General features: G+C 40.0%; 2 protein-coding genes and 1 long non-coding RNA gene across 6 annotated transcripts in view; 1 reads left to right on the top strand and 2 right to left on the bottom strand.

Annotated features, from left to right (window-relative positions):
* The window catches only part of LOC101736094 (uncharacterized), a 41,395-nt gene extending 41,254 nt beyond the window's left edge, over nt 1–141 (bottom strand). For 2 of the 3 annotated variants that reach the window (XM_062673692.1, XM_012690886.4), the window contains exon 1: nt 31–141. The gene's annotated coding sequence lies outside the window, so the exon portion shown is untranslated. The remainder of the gene's footprint in view (nt 1–30) is intronic. The other variant, XM_062673690.1, reaches the window with a different exon arrangement.
* A 693-nt stretch (nt 142–834) lies between these two features.
* LOC134200614 (uncharacterized) lies at nt 835–2,287 on the bottom strand. Its single transcript, XR_009975603.1, has 2 exons — nt 2,155–2,287; nt 835–1,480 (listed from the first exon to the last, which is right to left on the bottom strand). It is a non-coding gene; the product is annotated as an uncharacterized LOC134200614 (long non-coding RNA).
* Nucleotides 2,160–18,288, top strand: LOC101735745 (F-box/LRR-repeat protein 20). Of its 2 annotated transcripts, XM_062673702.1 has the most exons (14): nt 2,160–2,364; nt 7,206–7,319; nt 8,728–8,811; nt 10,517–10,624; nt 10,740–10,837; nt 11,637–11,703; nt 12,033–12,135; nt 13,155–13,240; nt 13,903–13,936; nt 14,006–14,085; nt 14,814–14,915; nt 15,340–15,427; nt 16,024–16,148; nt 16,473–18,288. In XM_062673702.1, exons 1-14 carry the CDS (start codon nt 2,335–2,337, stop codon nt 16,578–16,580), a joined length of 1,227 nt encoding a protein of 408 aa, XP_062529686.1. In that variant the 5' UTR covers nt 2,160–2,334; the 3' UTR covers nt 16,581–18,288. The 2 variants fall into 2 exon arrangements, with proteins under 2 accessions (XP_062529686.1, XP_004926778.1); XM_004926721.3 differs by having other exon boundaries at nt 13,903–14,085.
* Nucleotides 18,289–18,539: the final 251 nt, after the last annotated feature.

Genomic DNA, 18,539 nt, shown 5'->3' with positions numbered 1-18,539 from the left:
TCATAATGAATACTAATATATCGGTCTCACCCTTATTCAGTAGTACGTAGTAGTAGGTACTAGTAAGTCGTCCCAATCCTAAAAAAGGACAATGCTAACCCGACCAACTGTCACTAAGCAAAACAAAACTCAATCCTTCTCGTTTATTTGGTAAATAATCGTTTCATATCGAAATTAATCAGATAATAAAAAGCGTAAATTGATAAAAAGCCAATTACAAAATTATATTAATAACAAACAACAAATAATCAGTGTCGAGCGTGGTACGAATGACTAGTTGACTAGTGGCTTTGTGTGGTAGGACCTCTTGTGCCACCCAGCCAATTTCTGCCGTGAAGCAGTAATGCGTTTCAGCTTGAAGGGTGGGGCAGCCGTTGTAATTATACTTGAGAACTTAGAACTTATATCTCAAGGTGGGTGGCGCATTTACGTTGTAGATGTCTATGGGCTCCAGTAACCACTTAACACCAGGTGGGCTGTGAGCTCGTCCACACATCTAAGCAATAAAAAAAAAGTTTCGGGTGGTGCACCATAAAATAGACAGGGAGAAATAATTAAAAAAAATGTTAAAAACTCTCTTTAGTATTTGTAGGGAGTCTTGTGAGTCCGCACGGGTAGGTACCACCGCCCGACTTATTTCTGCCGTGAAGCAGTAATGCGTTTCGGTTTGAAGGGCGGGGCAGCCGTTGTACTGTAAAACTGGAACTTAGAACTTATATCTCAAGATGGGTAGCGGAATTTATGCTTTAGATGTCTTAAAACCAGATGGGTTGTGAGCTCTGCAACCTATCTAAAGAAACCTTTCTTATCGTGAATATAATAATACAAAACACAAAGTAACATGACTATGTAATTACCTAAGTGTTTACAATAATGATGTCTTTAGTTGTCTGCATACAAAAAAGTAAAACCTCCTCGATCCTCGAACGACGGTGTTGAAAATAATTAAAATAAAATGATTATACCTACTTTATTATACTATAATTTTTGTCACAATTGCTTTGTTATCTGACAACAAAACATTTTATACCATTAATTTGAGAACATAGAGTTACTATTTTATTAACTCCATGTTTGAGAAACATTTGCATATCCGACAACAGGATGGCTATATGGAAAATGATCTAGTTAAAGTGAAGAATAAATATTGTATGTGAAAATTTGCATTCGTCTTATAGCAAATCTTTGGAACGTGTTTTAATGTTACCAGCTTATGAAAAATTGGAAAATGACACCAAGACAAATTTCAAATTAACTTTGGACAATTTTTAGGCGCTTGTTTTGCCTACAACTTTTTGCTAATAGCCTTGAGCGACTATTTTGACTTTAATTTAGATCATTTTGACATTTGCTCTAGCAAAAGCAGTGCTTCGCTGGATCTACCACTGGATCGGAATCGCGACACGCTGTCTGTAGATTACGTCGCATATTGAAATCTTCGAGGAGTTCAACGAGAACAGTGGCCGATTCTAGAAAAAGCCTAAAAGCACCGAGAGTGTATCGGTAAAACCTCTTATTAATTTTTGAAGTGAAACTTCTTTAGGCACGTTGAGAGTAAAATTTAACTCGTGACAGAGTCGTTACGGTTAGAGAGAAAATATACAGATTAGGGGAGTGAGAGTGAGAATAGACAGAGCCTCTCGCGAACCACTCGACCGTGGAGAAAAAAAGAAAGCGAGTTAGGTCATTTCTCTTATACACATTCTGTTTACGGGCGTCGGCCACTAGACGGCTTATTTTCAATCAAACTAAGAATATAAAAAACTACTGACCTTAATTGATTTAAGTAAGTACTTAGGAAGAACGAAAACACTCAAAATTGCTTCAATCAAATTTTGGACCAGACAAGCTTAAGGGTGTGTTTGTTTGACGGACATCAATAGGAAATTATATTTCCAAAAGTGAGAGCTTCATTTAAAAACTTCTGTTATTGATCCGGTTTTTCAAGAAAATACCATTCCAGAAGGGTTTTTAAATTAATGTAAAAACTACAAGAAGCGCCCAAGAAATACATGACATTACGGTTGGCAAATAAGTCAAAGGTCCAGTAAACGAACACACAAAACAGATGAAATCGGAAACAACTATGTTACACAATAACTCCACAATTCATTACAGATAATGCTCAAAAATAGTTAATACGGGAGTATTTACATTTTAGTCTGGCAGCACTGGCCGCAGCTGACGAAGGCCATCAAATCTCTTGTCTGCGAAAATCAAATAAATTTCCTCCATATTTGTTTTGTACTACGTCTCTGAGTGAAATAACTGCTTAGTGCCGGCGTTTTGGTTAAATAACATAGCAGCGTGGCGAAAGTAACGCCGTACCCGAGCATGACGCATTCTGGGAGGAGTAAATTCGAGGTAAATTGATGAGTATCTTTGTTTGTGTTTTTTTCACATAAACAGCTGACACGGAATCGAATTAATTCCTTTGTTCTTTACAAAAATACGTATTTATTTAAACAAATCATATGTACGTGACATTTATTTAGGATAGGATATCGCGAGTGTGAAATCTGTCAAAATATAAACATGTTCTATTTTTAAATTCAATGTTTTACGTTCCGTTTTTGTCAATCTTACATATTAATACGTGCATTCTTGCATATTAATTCATTCCGGTTACATACTTTTTTTTCATTAAAATAATACAACTGTAAAAAGTGATTTAAAAATGAAGAAACCACAATTGTTTTAATTGCTTTTCTTTGTTCGGGTCAGTGTAAACGACCTGCGCGTGCGCCGGACACTCAACTCATGCGTCGCTACCGTTATGATTCTATCGAAATTAAGAAAATTAATATGTCATTTGCACACACATTAATAATACAATAATTATGTCTAAATACATGCACTGTAGATTTATTATTTATTTTTTATTATTTATAATAAAAAAAATAAACAATCGCTTTAAAAAAAAAAACCTTCCATATCAAAATGTATGACATATATTTGTAATGAAAATGCAGAACATCTTAAATTACACATCATACAATAACATGTTCCTCATTATAACATTGTTAACTGCCTAACATACACTTGTGAAGGATAAGAGTTAGGAAAAGTACCTACCTGTTATCTTTAAAAAAATCAGGCCAGTATATTCTCCCAAGAAAAATTGCAATGCCGCTGATAGTATTCTAATTAAAGTTTCATATTCTAGATCTAGACAATAGTGCTGCATTGTGTAGAAGTTATACAATATGTTTCTAGTCTCCAGGGTACATAATAAACAATATATTAGAATAATACATAGTGAGTTCAGTATTTCCAGTTTTCCCCAATTTGTTAATTGTATTAAGATACATGACATAAGTCTTCTGACATTAGCTATTACTGTTATGGAATGAATAATTAGGCTCCTAATTATAGGAAACTTTTTAAGCACTGAGGTAAGATCTAAAGAAATTTTTAAAAGTGGCTGCTAAATGTAATTTGGATTATATTAAATGGGTATAAGTATTCAAAATACTAAGGGCATTCTCCAACAGCAGTGATAGAAAATACATCAAAAGAGACAAACACAGTAAAAGAGACATCAACTTAGTTATGGAACACCATGGACTTTTGACATCTTCTGAGCCCTTGTCTCTAGTAAATATACTCTTCAAAGTGCTGACATTTACTTAAACGACTTTATCATCATCTTAGACAACTTCAATAAACCTTAATTACTCATTAAATAATACAAGATAAAACAACATTGGATGTGCTCTTAAAATTCAATAATAATGCAGTCATTGGTAGTATGGTGTATTTTAATCCCAGGATAAGAACCATCATTCTCACTATTTCTTCCACAAAGCCGTGTGTCCTGGTAGGGTTGAGCCACTATACAATACAATTAAGACCCCACAGAGTTCACCAGGTGTATTTCCTATTCCTGATACTGTACAGACTGCAATATAATTTATAACCTTGTCTATAGTCATTTTATCAGTCATTAGATCTCACGCGTGGATGTGGTTATGATGGCTCACAAACAAACCCGTGTGTAGGTACCTCATTCACAGTCAGTTTTTGTTAGAATAACTCTTGCCGACATAATCCTATTTGTTCGCATAGATAAAAAAACCACAAGCTAAATAATCCATAGATACAGCCCACTGAGTTTTTTGTGAGATCTTCTCAGTGGGTTGAGAGCCGATCCAGTGATAGATCTAATCTATCTATTTATTACCAAGTGTACGGTGTAATTACCCAAAGGTTTAATAGATAAATTACCGTGACTGCAATATCTATGTTATCCTGGATCTGGTTCCTTAAATTTGTTTTTCTATAACTAAGCAAAAACATGTGTGTATTGTTTATTATTAATAAAACAATTTCTTAAATAGTTAATATAGGGAATTATGTGATAGTCTAAATTGAGATAAGCAAAGACTCAATAATTAAGTGTCTTATTCTTCTTTGTTTGTCAACTGTTGTTTCTGGTGGTAGGACCTCTTGTGAGTCCGCGCGGGTAGGTACCACCGCCCTGCCTATTTCTGCCGTGAAGCAGTAATGCGTTGTAACTATACTGAGATCTTAGAACTTATATCTCAAGCTGGGTGGCACATTTAAATATATATTTTTTTCTCTATATTTATCTGCAATCGGCAAATAATAAAAATAAAAATAAAACTGATTCTCATTTCCTTTTTTTATTTGTTTAGTAGCTATATATAAATGAATAGCATTGTGGAATCCAGCCCTACCATATATAGAGTAACCAGTTGTAAGCAGTTTGCATCTGGTGTGTTCCTGCAAATGAATTAACGGTCCTTAATCTGTCCATTGACCCACAACTCTGAACATAACTCTCATGTGGTTGTCTCGTGACACTGGTTAGAAGCGGTACGACTCTTGTGTGTTCCGGCTACCCACGTGACGTGATTTATGTCTATATTTTGTGTCCCAATACAAAGGCGGTCGCGCATCTCTGTGAAAGAAAAGTACTCCAGGGTATTTTTTTTTTATTATTGCTTATATGGGTGGACGAGCTCACGGCCCGCCTGTTGTGAAATGGTTACCGGAGCTCATAGATATCTACAATGTAAATGCCGCCAACCATCTTGAGATATGAACGTCTCAGTTTTTTAACTACAACGGTGGTCCCACCCTTCGAACCAAAACGCATTACTGCTTCACGGCAGAAATATGCAGGGCGGTGGTACAAACCCGTGCGGACTCACAAGAGGTCCTACTACCAGTAAAAATTGTCGTGTGAAGAACGCTGTCTTAAAACCATCCTTGACGAGCCAAGAATTGCTCAATAAACTATTTCGCGTTCATACCACAGAAACTTTATCATTTAATCAATCACAATATAACTTATCATTTCCGTTTTTAAAACTCTTAATACAGCTTATTTAGTAATAACATGTTTACTAATAAGTTATTTTTTGGAAACGTTAATTATCAATTATTTCTTTTAATGCTTAGGTAGGTGGATGAGCTCACAGCCCACCTGCTGTTAAGTGGTTACTGGAGCCCATATACATCCACAATATAAATGCGCCATCCACCTTGAGATATAAGTTCTAAGATCTCAAGCATAGTTACAGCGGCTGCCCCGCCCTTCAAACCGAAACGCATTACTGCTTCACGGCAGAAATAGGCAGGGCGGTGGTACCCACCCGCGCGGACTCACAAGAGGTCCTACCCCTTAATTATCTAATTCCCCCTTAATTATCTAGTTTCCCCTTATTATATAATCGCCTACCGTTCCTGTCACCGGAAGGATGGCAGACGAATAAAGTTTATGGACTGCTCGTGGTTATTGTACTTAACTTCAAACTAAGACAACAATAAAAAATACATTCTCTTTGATTTTGTTCGCTGTCTATTTTTAAGACCGGTGGTTTTATTTATTTATTTGAGAAACAAACAGTACAATACAAACATATAATATTTAAAAAAATATAGCTAAATCAACAACCAAATATGTTTCCACAATCATAATCACATATAAGTAGAAAGTGAACAGAGAAGAGATATTTAGAAATTTAATTTACAAAAAAACAAAAGCAACACAATACGCACATATTATTATGTACATCAACTTACACTATAAAACTACAATACTTATTGGACTAAATCACCTTATAAATATTTTAAAATAGCTTTTCTTTAAGCTACAAGTGACAAGCAAAAGATGTCAGCATTAGAGAACTTAGCATCATACAACCCACAGGATCTACGGACAAAAGAGTTAGAAGCATATTTCGTTCGAGCCGTGGACATGTGGAAGATCTGTTTAGAACGCGCGGAAATACTTGAGTTTACTTTGACAGTCAGTATGTAGGTTATGTAAAGTAGAACCCCAAGATACGATTCCCTACACTTCGGAAACCAGAGACTAATATACGCGGACACAGGATAGATAGGTCTGTTTGTCACGCGAATGCTTACCAGAAGAGGGATTCGAAGTTCGGGACAACAGTCGCAGTTGCTGACTACTGTGCCATCGTGTTAATCGAATCCAATATGAGAGAGTACATATGAGAGAGACAAAAAAGGACAATTAGCGGTCTTGTCGCTAAGAGCGATTTCTTCCAGCATCAGGTGGACATTTGGAAACGAATTACACGCGGTGTACAAATCAATTTGAATATAGATATATACACATACACATACATACACAAATACCATACATTTAAATATTTAATATACTAATACGTGAAGCAGAAATTATGTATCCCTTTTTACAAAAATTGCGCGGACGGAGGAGTAACCAATTTCCCACACTTATAGAGAATATAGAGAAGGAGTGCACAATGCTAATATTTTTTTAAATTATGCATAAATAATACATTAAATCAATAAAAAAAACATTACACACACTACCATGTATTTGACACACACGCATGTACATTTTTTGTTTATTGTCAAACTTTTCTTACCGCTTATAGTCAAATTGAGAATAGATTAAATATTGTTTGTCTTCATTAATATTTGTCTAAAGTGTAGTCTTGGCGAAATCTGTGATTAATATAAGTTTATAAATCTTTACAATAGAATCAGTGTACAAACTTATAATTCCAATTAATTATAATCGAATTTCGACTACTGCGGGACCACCAGTATTTATAAATATGTATACATACAAATACACAATGTAATGTAATAATAATAATTTTGCTTCTAATGCAAATGCTTCATTGCTAATCAGTGAAATGGAATATGAATAAGAATCGTAAAAGTTTTATTTTACGTTACAGATAACTCGTTTTACGAACGAAGATGAGAACCACATCAACAGGAAACTGCCCAAGGAGCTGCTGCTGAGGATACTGTCGTACTTAGACGTGGTGTCGCTGTGCAGATGTGCGCAGGTACTGCTCTTAAATATATATATATCGACGCTTGAAAGGCAAACGTGACTAAGCGACAATAACTGCTTTGTACATAAATGATAGGCAATAACCATATTCGATGTGCAAAAAATATATATTTCTAGGTCTATTAAAATTCCAATCCTAAAGCTAGATTCATTAAAATAGATTTTTTTTCAGGTATTTCAACTTTAAATTATTCTACTGTAAAGTTCACGCATTGTCGCTTAGTCACGTTTGCCTTTCAAGCGTCGATATATTTATCATTTTTTATTACATTACGTTATTCTTCAACGTGGAAGTCAATCGTGAACATTTCTTAAGTTCTGCTATAGTAAGGCATAGGAGACTTTATGTTTCAAGTTTGGCAGCACCAGTCACTGGGAAAATAAACAATATTATATTAGATTTGCAAACCAATCATAGAAGCACCATTGCGTATTAAAATTACTTTTTACAATAAATAATTAAAACTAGCATTACCGGTTAGTACTACATATTTGCACGTGTTAAAATTTAATTTAATTTTATTTGCATATAATTCAATTTATTCATGACCCCGACCTCAAGTTTCCGGGTCGACGGTACCTATTGTGAGTTATACCGAATTAGATTTAAAACGGTTTGTGACCCCCAGAACCTAACGCCGGGGTCTTAATAGCGAAAATCGAGCACCGTGCTTGGTGCGAGTGTTTTAACGTTCTCGATAGAGTCAAAGTTAACTCAAATCTGTATGGAGTTGGAACGTTTGCCGTTAGCGTCGCTGTTCCAACTGCATACAAATTTGAGTAAACTTTTACGCTATCGAGGACATTAAAAAACTCTTGTCAGTCCGCACGGGTAGGTGCCACCATCCCGCCTATTTCTGCCGTGAAGCAGTAATGCGTTTCGGCTTGAAGGGTGGGGCAGCCGTTGTAACTATACTGAGACCTTAGAACTTGTATCTCAGGGTGGGTGGTGGTATTTTCGTTGTAGATGTCTATGGGCTCCAGTAACCACTTAACACCAGGTGGGCTGTGAGTTCGTCTACACATCTAAGAAAAAAATGTGTAAAAGTGAAACTTTTTTTCACATTATAGACATTTAGCTCTGACAAACAACATTTACATTAAACACTGACAAAAACAACATAGCGTGGAGCACTGGCGCAAATGAGTAACAGTCCATACACTACACGGTCAGCTGCTGCGAACTGTAGGCGCCGCCATATTGGCCTTGGCTGCTCTGACGAGCGTCTTTCACTTTATGCCTACTCCGCGGCCGACCGTCACGCGACATGCGACACACAGACGAAAAAGTTTAAAATTACGCACACTGAATATGTGTCCCTCAAACTGGATCCACTGTGAGCTTAGAATAAGTACTTGATAGAATACGTACAGAAACACATATCAGCTGATCGTTACAGGTCTCCAAGCTGTGGAACATTCTGGCGCTGGACGGCTCCAACTGGCAACGAATAGATTTGTTCGAGTTTCAGAGGGACGTAGAGGTGAGTGGGGACCGCCGCGTGACGCTCACTTACTCTTTGTAGGACTGTACGAGGGAGGCTTGTTTTATTGCCCTTTTATGCATACAAGTTATTTATTGTTTATTAGCGGACCCGGCAGATTTCGTAGTGCCTCAATCGATAAATAATAGAGCTAAACTGTTGTATAAAATAAACTTAAAACAAATAAAAGGAATCCGTCCGACGGGGGGACACATCAAAGGAAAAACAAAATTGTTATTTTTATTTAAATCCGAGCATTTTCATGTTTATTTACTTTTTAAACCTTCTCTGGACTTCCACAAATAATTCAAGACCAAAATTAGCCAAATCGGTCCAGCCGTTCTCGAGTTTTAGCGAGACTAACGAACAGCACTTCATTTATATATATATATATAGATTGTTCAGGGTAGGGTCAATGGTAAGCGATCTCGTGGACGAATCCCCGTGCGCTGGACTGATCAGGTGAAAGACCTTACTGAGACCCGACTTAACAAGTGCGTGCGCTTGGCCTCACTTCGCAAACTATGGAAAACATCTGTCAAAGAATTCTTCATGACCACGACTGCTGTGCTAAGAGCAACCGATTATGATGTATGCATACGAGCATACGGCCCCTCCGGTGGTGAGTGTTTACCGTCGCCTATAGATGTCAGTAATACCAGGGCAGAGCCAAGCCCCTGCCTACCGTTAAAAACTCTCCACAAGCCTCGTTTGAAGTATGACACATCATAGCGTTCGACTGTTTGATCCATATATCAAAATTTAACTATAATCAGGTATTATTGCGGACTATAAACCGTAGACAAGCAAACAATTACTACTTTAACCTAAAATTAATTTACTAAGGGGGACTTTTTGGCGGGAACGCGAGCAGTGAAGTTGTGTGATTTGTTTTTGGAACGAAGTTCCTTATCGCGCGTTGTGAAAGGGGGCTAGACGGAAAAAATTCTTACGAAAAGTTGTCACGACACTTTTTAGATCCGTCATTCTGACCAATCAACGTGTAGGCGCTTATCGCCTGACATTGCTCGTATCCGATTGGTCCGCGTAATGAGTACAGTTTCTCGAGATAGCGTTTCAACAATAGTAATTTAGTTCATAGTATTGTCTTTTTCTTCTTCATAATGCCGTAATTTATTATTATATCTTTAAAAAAAAATTACAATTCCTTCACTAATTAATCGAAAGGAACTTCGTTCCATCCGGGTGTCCCTTGACACCTCTGAAGTTTTTTTGTCTATTTAGTGTTTCTTCAGGTTTAAATGTGTAATAACGGTGGTTTATTAACTGTTTAATATCTGTGAAAGTGCACAAATGTGGGAAAATGAAACAAAGTCGCTGGATGTAACTTCTCGGGATCCTCCAAAAAGTCCACAGAAAAAGTCTCAGTAAATAACCACCATTTTACTGAGATTATATTTCATCTCTTCTCATATGCTCTCAGCTCATTTCATTTAATTTCATTCCAATTGACTGTCTCAAATTAATCATCTTCATTTCATTTCATTTCACTCCATATTATCATTTTCCATAAAAATAAGAATATAAATTAAAATAAGACATGACTTAAAGGTCTTAGTTACCAGGTCATAAAATCCATTAAAAAAAAATTGCAAAGTGAACGCGCAATGTAAAGCGTACAAAACTTGACAGTCAATGCTACTTTTAGAGCACGAATAAACTAAAGTGAGATATTTCCGCCCAGGGTCCGGTCATAGAGAACATATCGCAGCGGTGCGGCGGGTTCCTCCGGCAGCTGTCCCTCAGGGGCTGCGAGAGCATCGGCGACGGCTCCATGAAGACGCTGGCGCAGGTTCGAACCTGGCCTGGCTCACCGCTGCTCACTAGAGCTCACGGTGCGCCAGCGTGGTGCCGAGGTAACACTGCTCTGCGCCCCTTGATGTTTGACCGTTGTTATAATTTTTCAGTCGTGTCCGAACATTGAAGATCTGAACCTGAACAAATGCAAGAAGATAACGGACCAGACGTGCCAGGCGCTGGGCAGGAGGTGCAGCAAACTGCAGAAGTGAGTAGAGCTGTCAATGTCAATAGTGACGGACTTTGGAATTGACAGCTGTCACAGCTGTCAGTGTAGTCGTTACTAAACGAAAATTACTAAATTATTTGCATTACAAGTACAGAGTCGGGTTATAATGTTTCAAATTGTGACTCATTGCAATATGTATCTACGTGGCTGATGATGAGATTCTATAAGTGGTCTCTAAAAACGATAATCTAAGAGTTGTTAGTCTAGACCAGCGGTCGGGGAACTTTTTTAATTATTACACCTAAATATTTTTGTGTAAGTTGATATAATATATAATAATAAAATAAAATAATAAAAATAAAATAAAATAAAATAAAAAAAATATTACCCCATGGCGAAGAACAGAAAAAAAACGAAATCCCTTCTTTTTAGCATGTTTCACATTATAGCGCCCACGATAAATTTGAAAAAAAAAAATTTTTTTTTCGTTTCGTTTCATTTCGTATCGTCGAGCTTGAGATCACAACAATTTAAAAAAAATCATTTCAATATATACTTTTTACTCACGAAAGTTTCATTTTTACCCCCCAAAATTTCATTTTACCCCATTTAGGGTAATTTACCCCGGTTCCCCGATTGCTGATCTAGACGAACAACACACACGTGTCCGTGCAAACGGGATTTTCATTGACATAACAAGTATTGAGGAGCATAACGGCATGTCGGATTGTGGAAAAATAGATGAGGGAAACTAATTAACTCATTATATTAAATAAAGAACTAATTTAGTGTTTAAAACAACACAGCGATGTCAAATGTTGTAAATTTTTTTTTCTAGAATAAATTTGGACTCGTGCCCCAGCGTGTCGGACATCTCTCTGAAGGCGCTGGCCGACGGCTGCCCTGTAAGTAGGCGCCTCACTCATCTGCCCACCAGCCCAGCCCCGCCGCTGCACTACTGGACACTCCCGCCCACGTCCCATCACTGGCTTTATCCCATAGACAGCACAGTGTCCTATCTCGAGACGCGAGGTTCAGGCTGCCCCACACCATTGCTTCGCGCCGCCAACACCTCCCTGTGCCGTCCCAACGCGTGCTCAGTACAGTAGTGCACTCGGAGCCCCCAACCCCCCGCCCCCCGGGTATACGGGGGCGAAATGACTTTGTTATGAACAACATGATGTTGGCTACGTCACTGTGTGCGTATTCAATGAGTAAATGTAACTATTTCCAGTTGCTGACACACGTGAACGTGTCGTGGTGCCAGTCCATAACGGAGAGCGGCGTGGAGGCGCTGGCCCGGGGCTGCCCCAAGCTCAAGAGCTTCATTTGTAAAGGTAAGCCCCGGGAATCTGTACCCAGACTACGTATTGACGATAGTGGAATTGAGTCATTGGGACCGCGCGTGCTGGGTGGGGGCAGCGCCCGTCTGCTGCTGTCCCTGGGCCGTAGCGAACTATAGATGTTAAGATTTTATTTGGAAGAATAAGCAGACTGTGTTATTTATCACAAAATATATTTTATTCATAAAAACTACTACGACACGATCTTCATAAGAGAATGTAACCATAGTAACCAGACAACATTACTAGTGCGGAGACACGCAGCTAGTGCTGTACCTCAACAATAGAGACGAACGCCTTTCTTTTTTAACAAAATTTCCGCTAGAACCGCACACAATACAACTTCATAACATTTGACGTCACTTGAGGTCAACATACACCACGCTAGGCTGACCATGGAACGATGATGCAGTCCCATGTGACCGCCGTGAGGCCGGCGCCGGTCACGTGGGACGTGCTCAACCGTGCAGGGATGTTGCGTCTTATAAATACCTCTGTTAAAAATTCTCTCGATGCTAAATTACATGCATGAATATAGAACAATGCAGATGGATTTTTGTTCCAAATGTTGCCTTCATTTTCTCTTAGGTTTTTATTTATATACACATCTGGAGTATTTCAAAACAAGATCAATAAAAGACTTAATTGTGTTTTCTGTGATATCATAAGAAAACAATATTTGAATCCCTTAATCTTTTTTAAAATTAATATTAAAAATTAAATAGTAAACAGTATTAATAAACTAAACAAAACTTTTTACTTAATGACAAACTTCCTTCCTTAAAAATCCTTTTTAGAGTTGAAAAAATTAAAATAATAAAAAAAACTCTTTACATAAGTATGTTTAAAATCATTATTTCTTATTTATTATACTGTTCACTCTATCTCTGTCACGAAGCGATCCTGCCTTCTAACTCAAAGGATTCCGGGTGCAAATTAAAATAGTTGAATACAAAGAGTCCGTGAAGTGTGACAGTTGAGTGGTTCGTGACCCCAGGCTCGTGGTGTTGCAGGATGCAAGAACGTCAACGACCGCGCTGTCATCAGCCTCGCCACGCGCTGCCCCGACCTCGAGGTGCTGGACATACAGGGCTGCGAGGTACGTGCCCGCCGCACCGTGACTATACTCGACCCGGGGACTGGCACTCCATGGGGAGTGCTCTGAGGAATTGTTCGAGATTATACCGTCTTCTCGTTTTTACCATCGCACCGCCCGCCACCGGACTAGAGTTCATCCGTACTACCTGGAGCTACTGCGGTCATCCACAGTGCGTTTCCAGAGGTATTTTTTGCCACGTACCATCCGGCTATGGAATGAGCTCCCCTCCACGGTGCTCCCCGAGCGCTATGACATGTCCTTCTTCAAACGAGGCTCGTGGAGAGTACTTAATGGTGGGCAGCGGCTTGGTTCTGTCTCTAGCATTGCTGAAGTCCATGGGCGACGGTAATTGCTCACCATTAAGAGAGCCGTGTGCTCGTCTGCCTACAAGGGCAATAAAAAAAAGGATGCGTGTACTTATGTACGCGCGTAAGAAGTTATACTTTATTTTTATTAAATTTATTTCTTTTCTTTTTATTTAAATTTTTATCAATTTGAAAAAAAAATCGATTAATCAACATCCTCAAACAGCATATTGGACATCCCTTTTCTTGACATCGTATAAGTTCGGTAATTCTCGGTACGGTTCGGAAAGTTGACCTGCGGCTATGTTCAGAGTCGCCAAGTATAGTACTGCAAGGGGCGGGCGGGGGTGTGCGCAGACGGTGTCGGACGAGGCGGTGTCGCGGCTGGGCGGCGCGCTGCGGCGGCTGTGCGCGTCGGGCTGCGCGCGGCTCACGGACGCGTCGCTGGCCGCGCTGGCCGCCGCCGCGCCGCGCCTCGCCACGCTCGAGCTGGCGCAGTGCACGCAGCTCACCGACGCAGGCTTCCAGGCGCTCGCAAGGGTACCCCTCATACTCTCACGTCATTACGGATCCTCCAGATTCACTAACGGTGCTTTTAGGTACCTCAAGCACCGGTTCGACGAGTAAATTAACCCACAGACACAGCCCACTGAGTTTCTCGCCGGATCTTCTCAGTGGGTCGCGTTTCTAATCCGGTGGTAGATTCTGCGAAGCTTTACTCTTGCTAGAATCAGTGTTAGCATCACTCCGGTTTGAGCCCCGTGAACTCACCTACTAGTTAAAGTTACACTGAAATAGCCTCTCAAAGCTCTCAACTTAGGTAGGAAAAAAAGCCTGACAGTAATAAATTGTACCTAATCATATAACTCATGACCAGACGGTTGTCAGAGTATGTTACTGGTTAATTGGGAACTACAAGTATAATAGCGCGCACATCTCCCGGACGGTAAATCCTGGAGCCCAGCCAGAGTCGGCAGTACATGGTTCCCCATGTACGGTACACTTCGAGTGTGGTTGTTCTGCTGTAGTCCACGGTCTACACCACAAATATCAAGGCCCCGTGAGCCCTCGAACAAAAGCCGTCGTATATTGTATGCAAGCGCCAGCTTAATCAACTTCATTTCATTTCGCAATATAATTTTTCATTTAAAAGAGTTTTCATTGGAATTAAAATAAAAGTTGACCTAAAGGTCTTAGTTACCAGGTCATAAAATCCCCTTAAACATATATCTATATATAATGAGAATCTGTTTTGTTCTTCACCGTAGAACTGCAGGATGCTGGAGCGCATGGACTTAGAAGAGTGTGTCCTTATCACCGACGCCACCCTGGTGCACCTGTCCATGGGCTGTCCGCGACTTGAGAAACTGGTGAGGTTTATATATTTAACTAAGGCTTTATTTATTAAACTGCCTTTAGTCAAATTAAACGAAAAAAATGATTAAGAGAGAATCGGTCCCATGCAGCAGCTCGGTGCGGCCATGTAGTCTGCGGCCCAGTGGCCTAGGTCAACTAAATTAGTATTATTTATGTTAAACATCTTGGGCCTAAGTAATCAAGCGAGTTCGGTAGAGAGCGGGCGACTCCGACAGACGTAAGGGGCGGAGAGGCCTAGTCCCCCTCCCCCCCATAGTAGTAACTTTTTTTCACTTTCTTAAAATAAACTCTTGTCTTTTTTCAAATATATAGTCCGCCGCCAGCTGACAAACAAACAGTCAATTTCTGGGCAAACTGAATGACAGCTGTCACATTTGACACGTGTCTAATTTGACGTTTGTTTTTTTTTAATTTCAGACGCTGTCCCACTGTGACCTGATCACGGACAACGGCATAAAGCAGCTGTCCCTGTCCCCCTGCGCCGCCGAGCACCTCACCGTGCTGGGTGAGTGGCGCGCGGACACCGGCCTCATGTCTTACTATTTACCGTGTTTATTGAAATCTTATAAAATATCCTTTTTGTTTAAGTATTGATAAAAAGAAGGATTGTGTGGTTTTATGAAACCACGGTAAAAGTGAAACTTTTTTTCACATTATCGACATTTAGCTCTGACAAACAACATTTACATTAAACACTGACAAAAACAAAAACAAAATAGCGTGGAGCACTGGCACTAATGAGTAACAGTCTATACACTACACGGTCAGCTGCTGCGAACTATAGGCGCCGCCATATTGGGCTTGGCTGCTCTGACGAGCGCCTTTCACTTTATCCCTACTTCACGGCCGACCGTCACGCGACATGCGACACACAGGCGAAAAAGTTTGAGACGATGTAATATAAGTTTCTCTAATACAAAAATTAGATTGGCCCATTGACCCTTGAGTGAGAAGTTTTCATGATTATTACAGCGGCCACCAACTATAATATACAATATCCACGTACAATCAACGTACAATATCCACATCTACCCGCAAGTTAATACAAACTCGACAAGTGTGTCGGAAGCCGAGCATGACCCGCGCGATATTCGTCCCCAGGTCTGGACAACTGTCCCCTGGTGACCGACGAGGCGCTGGAGCACCTGACGTCCTGCCACAACCTGCAGCTCATCGAGCTCTACGACTGCCAGATGGTCACGAGGAACGCCATACGGAAGCTCAGGGTGAGTGCACACAGGGACCCCGTTGGGGGAGGGGTGTACAAACTAATAATATGCCGCCGACCTCATTTTTTTTTTGCTTATATGGGTGGACGACCTCACAGGCCCACCTTTTGTTAAGTGGTTACTGGAGCCCATAGACATCTACAACGTAAATGCGCCACCCACCTTGAGATATAAGCTCTAAGGTCTCAGTATAGTTACAAATTACTGCTTCACGGCAGAAATAGACAGGGCGGTGGTAACTACCCGCGCGGACTCTCAAGAGGTCCTACCACCGGTAAGCTTATTAATCTTATTATAAGTTGGATTTCGCCATGATTCCAGAACCATCTTCCCAACATCAAAGTGCACGCGTACTTCGCCCCGGTGACTCCGCCCGCGGCCGCCGGCGGCGCCCGGCCCCGCTACTGCCGCTGCTGCAACATCATATGAGCGGCGCCGGACGCGACCCCCGCCCGCCGGGGGAGGCAGGGAGGGGGGGAGGGGGGTCGCTCTCTAAGCAACCGCGCACGGACTATTCAAAAGCTCTCCCGATCTCGTACGAAACTTTTTTCGACAAAATGGAAAGCTCTGTGTGAAAGCCACGTGTAACAAAACGACGTTAATAATTCTCTGTCTCTCTCTCTCTATCGTTACAATTTGCTTATCTCTTTCTCCGCTACGAAAATTGTGTTTAAGTAAATTGTTAATAATGTGATTCATTTTATGACGTTTTAAAACGGTTAAGAGATTTTTTTTAAAAAAGCTCATAACGTACTCGGATTTGTCGATAGCACGCTCTAGTGTTGCTTACACTCTAATGACGTCACGCGTCACTCAATACTGTGGCGGGCGATATCTGTAGGGGACATGACACAATGGAACGCTAGGACTGTCTCTGAGTTTATTTTAATATTTAATGAGTTCCAAAGATATTTTTGAAAGTTAATTACGGTACTGGAATACGCAACACCTTGTCGTGGCAAAGTGGCGAATGCGACTAAACGCGTTATGAAGAAATGTGTTCATTACGTAGTACAGGGGGCTGCTGGCCCGGAGGCCCCGGCCGGTCGGCGACCAGTAAGGCTGCGGACCCTTTACGATTCCGAAGAATCTTTAATATACATTAAAAGTGGTTGAGAACCCGTCAAATAGCAAATAGCAGTGTTCATATACACGTAAGTGGGGCCGAACGCGCTTCTAAACGTAGTCTTATTGTGATTTAGGGAAATATATGAATACACCTTTAGTACAATATTATGATGTTTCCATTTTGGAAAATTAAATGTTCACGCCTATTTGTAACGGGGCGATCAGGGACTGCCTCAAGTGTCGTCATCACCGATGGAGCGTCGTGTCTGTCTGGCGGGAAGACAGCTGACATTCCACTGTAGACCGGCGCGGACGTGGCGGTGTCTGGTCCGGGGACCTGGTACCGCAGGCTGGACCCTACACCCTCCTGTCTAGTTTCATTATAAAAATATTGATATTCCTCAATTTTCCTGAGTCACAGATGAGCGAGCCCGCTGACAACGAAAATATAGTTTATTTAGCATTGCCATCATAGATATAATTGTTACCAATAACGGCTTTTTTCTGGAGTGGGTCAAATGACATAATTATAACCTTAGTTTATCAAGCGAACAAAACAATTTTTATAAAATACATAATTTGAAGCAATTCTAGTGATCAGTACATCATGCTTAATTGTGTGTAGTGTCCTTGATATCCCAGAAATCATCAGGTCAGCGCAGTTGTTATTGATGAACTCACCAAAAGTTATGGTTTAAATAAATAAATAAATAAATCCTCACTGCCACATCTAAAATAATTATCTAGAGTATTTGTACTGGAGTTGTCTGAATATCATATTTACAAATTTTAAAACAAAGCCATATAATTTAGCAGCGTTTCTTAATATAGCGGCGGGTGAGTTCTGGTCAAGGGACACAGTGTGCCAGTGTTAGTGGCATGGCGTTACTGTCATTGTTGCATTGACATAATGATATTGGTGACATTTGAGGCCGTATGGTCGTCTGTCAGTGTAATAACGTCGACTAGGTACAATATAGGTTTTTATAGAATAATAATTACATATATTTTGTAATTATAATGTATACATTGTATATATGTTGTAATTAATAAAGAAATTGTTTCTTTTTATTGGTTTTTCGTTCGCATTAATTTAAAATACGGTCTTCGGCCCGGCCTTTTCCAATAATCCTAACCTCGCAGAATGTTCGCGCCAAAATAGTCTCAAAACAAATTCTGCCTTCTAGAGCTTATCAAAGCCTTTCAGGATAACTTCAATCAAAATATGGCCCACACCAATCTCTTACGAGCTAGGTTTTAAATTATTGGAGTTTACTCCTTAAGAATCGATTTACATATATAGGCCCGGGGTATGAAAAT

This window comes from Bombyx mori, chromosome 2 (genome assembly GCF_030269925.1).
Source record: "Bombyx mori chromosome 2, ASM3026992v2".
In the NCBI taxonomy this organism is placed as follows: domain Eukaryota; kingdom Metazoa; phylum Arthropoda; class Insecta; order Lepidoptera; family Bombycidae; genus Bombyx; species Bombyx mori.
This window is presented reverse-complemented; position numbering and strand designations above follow the sequence as displayed.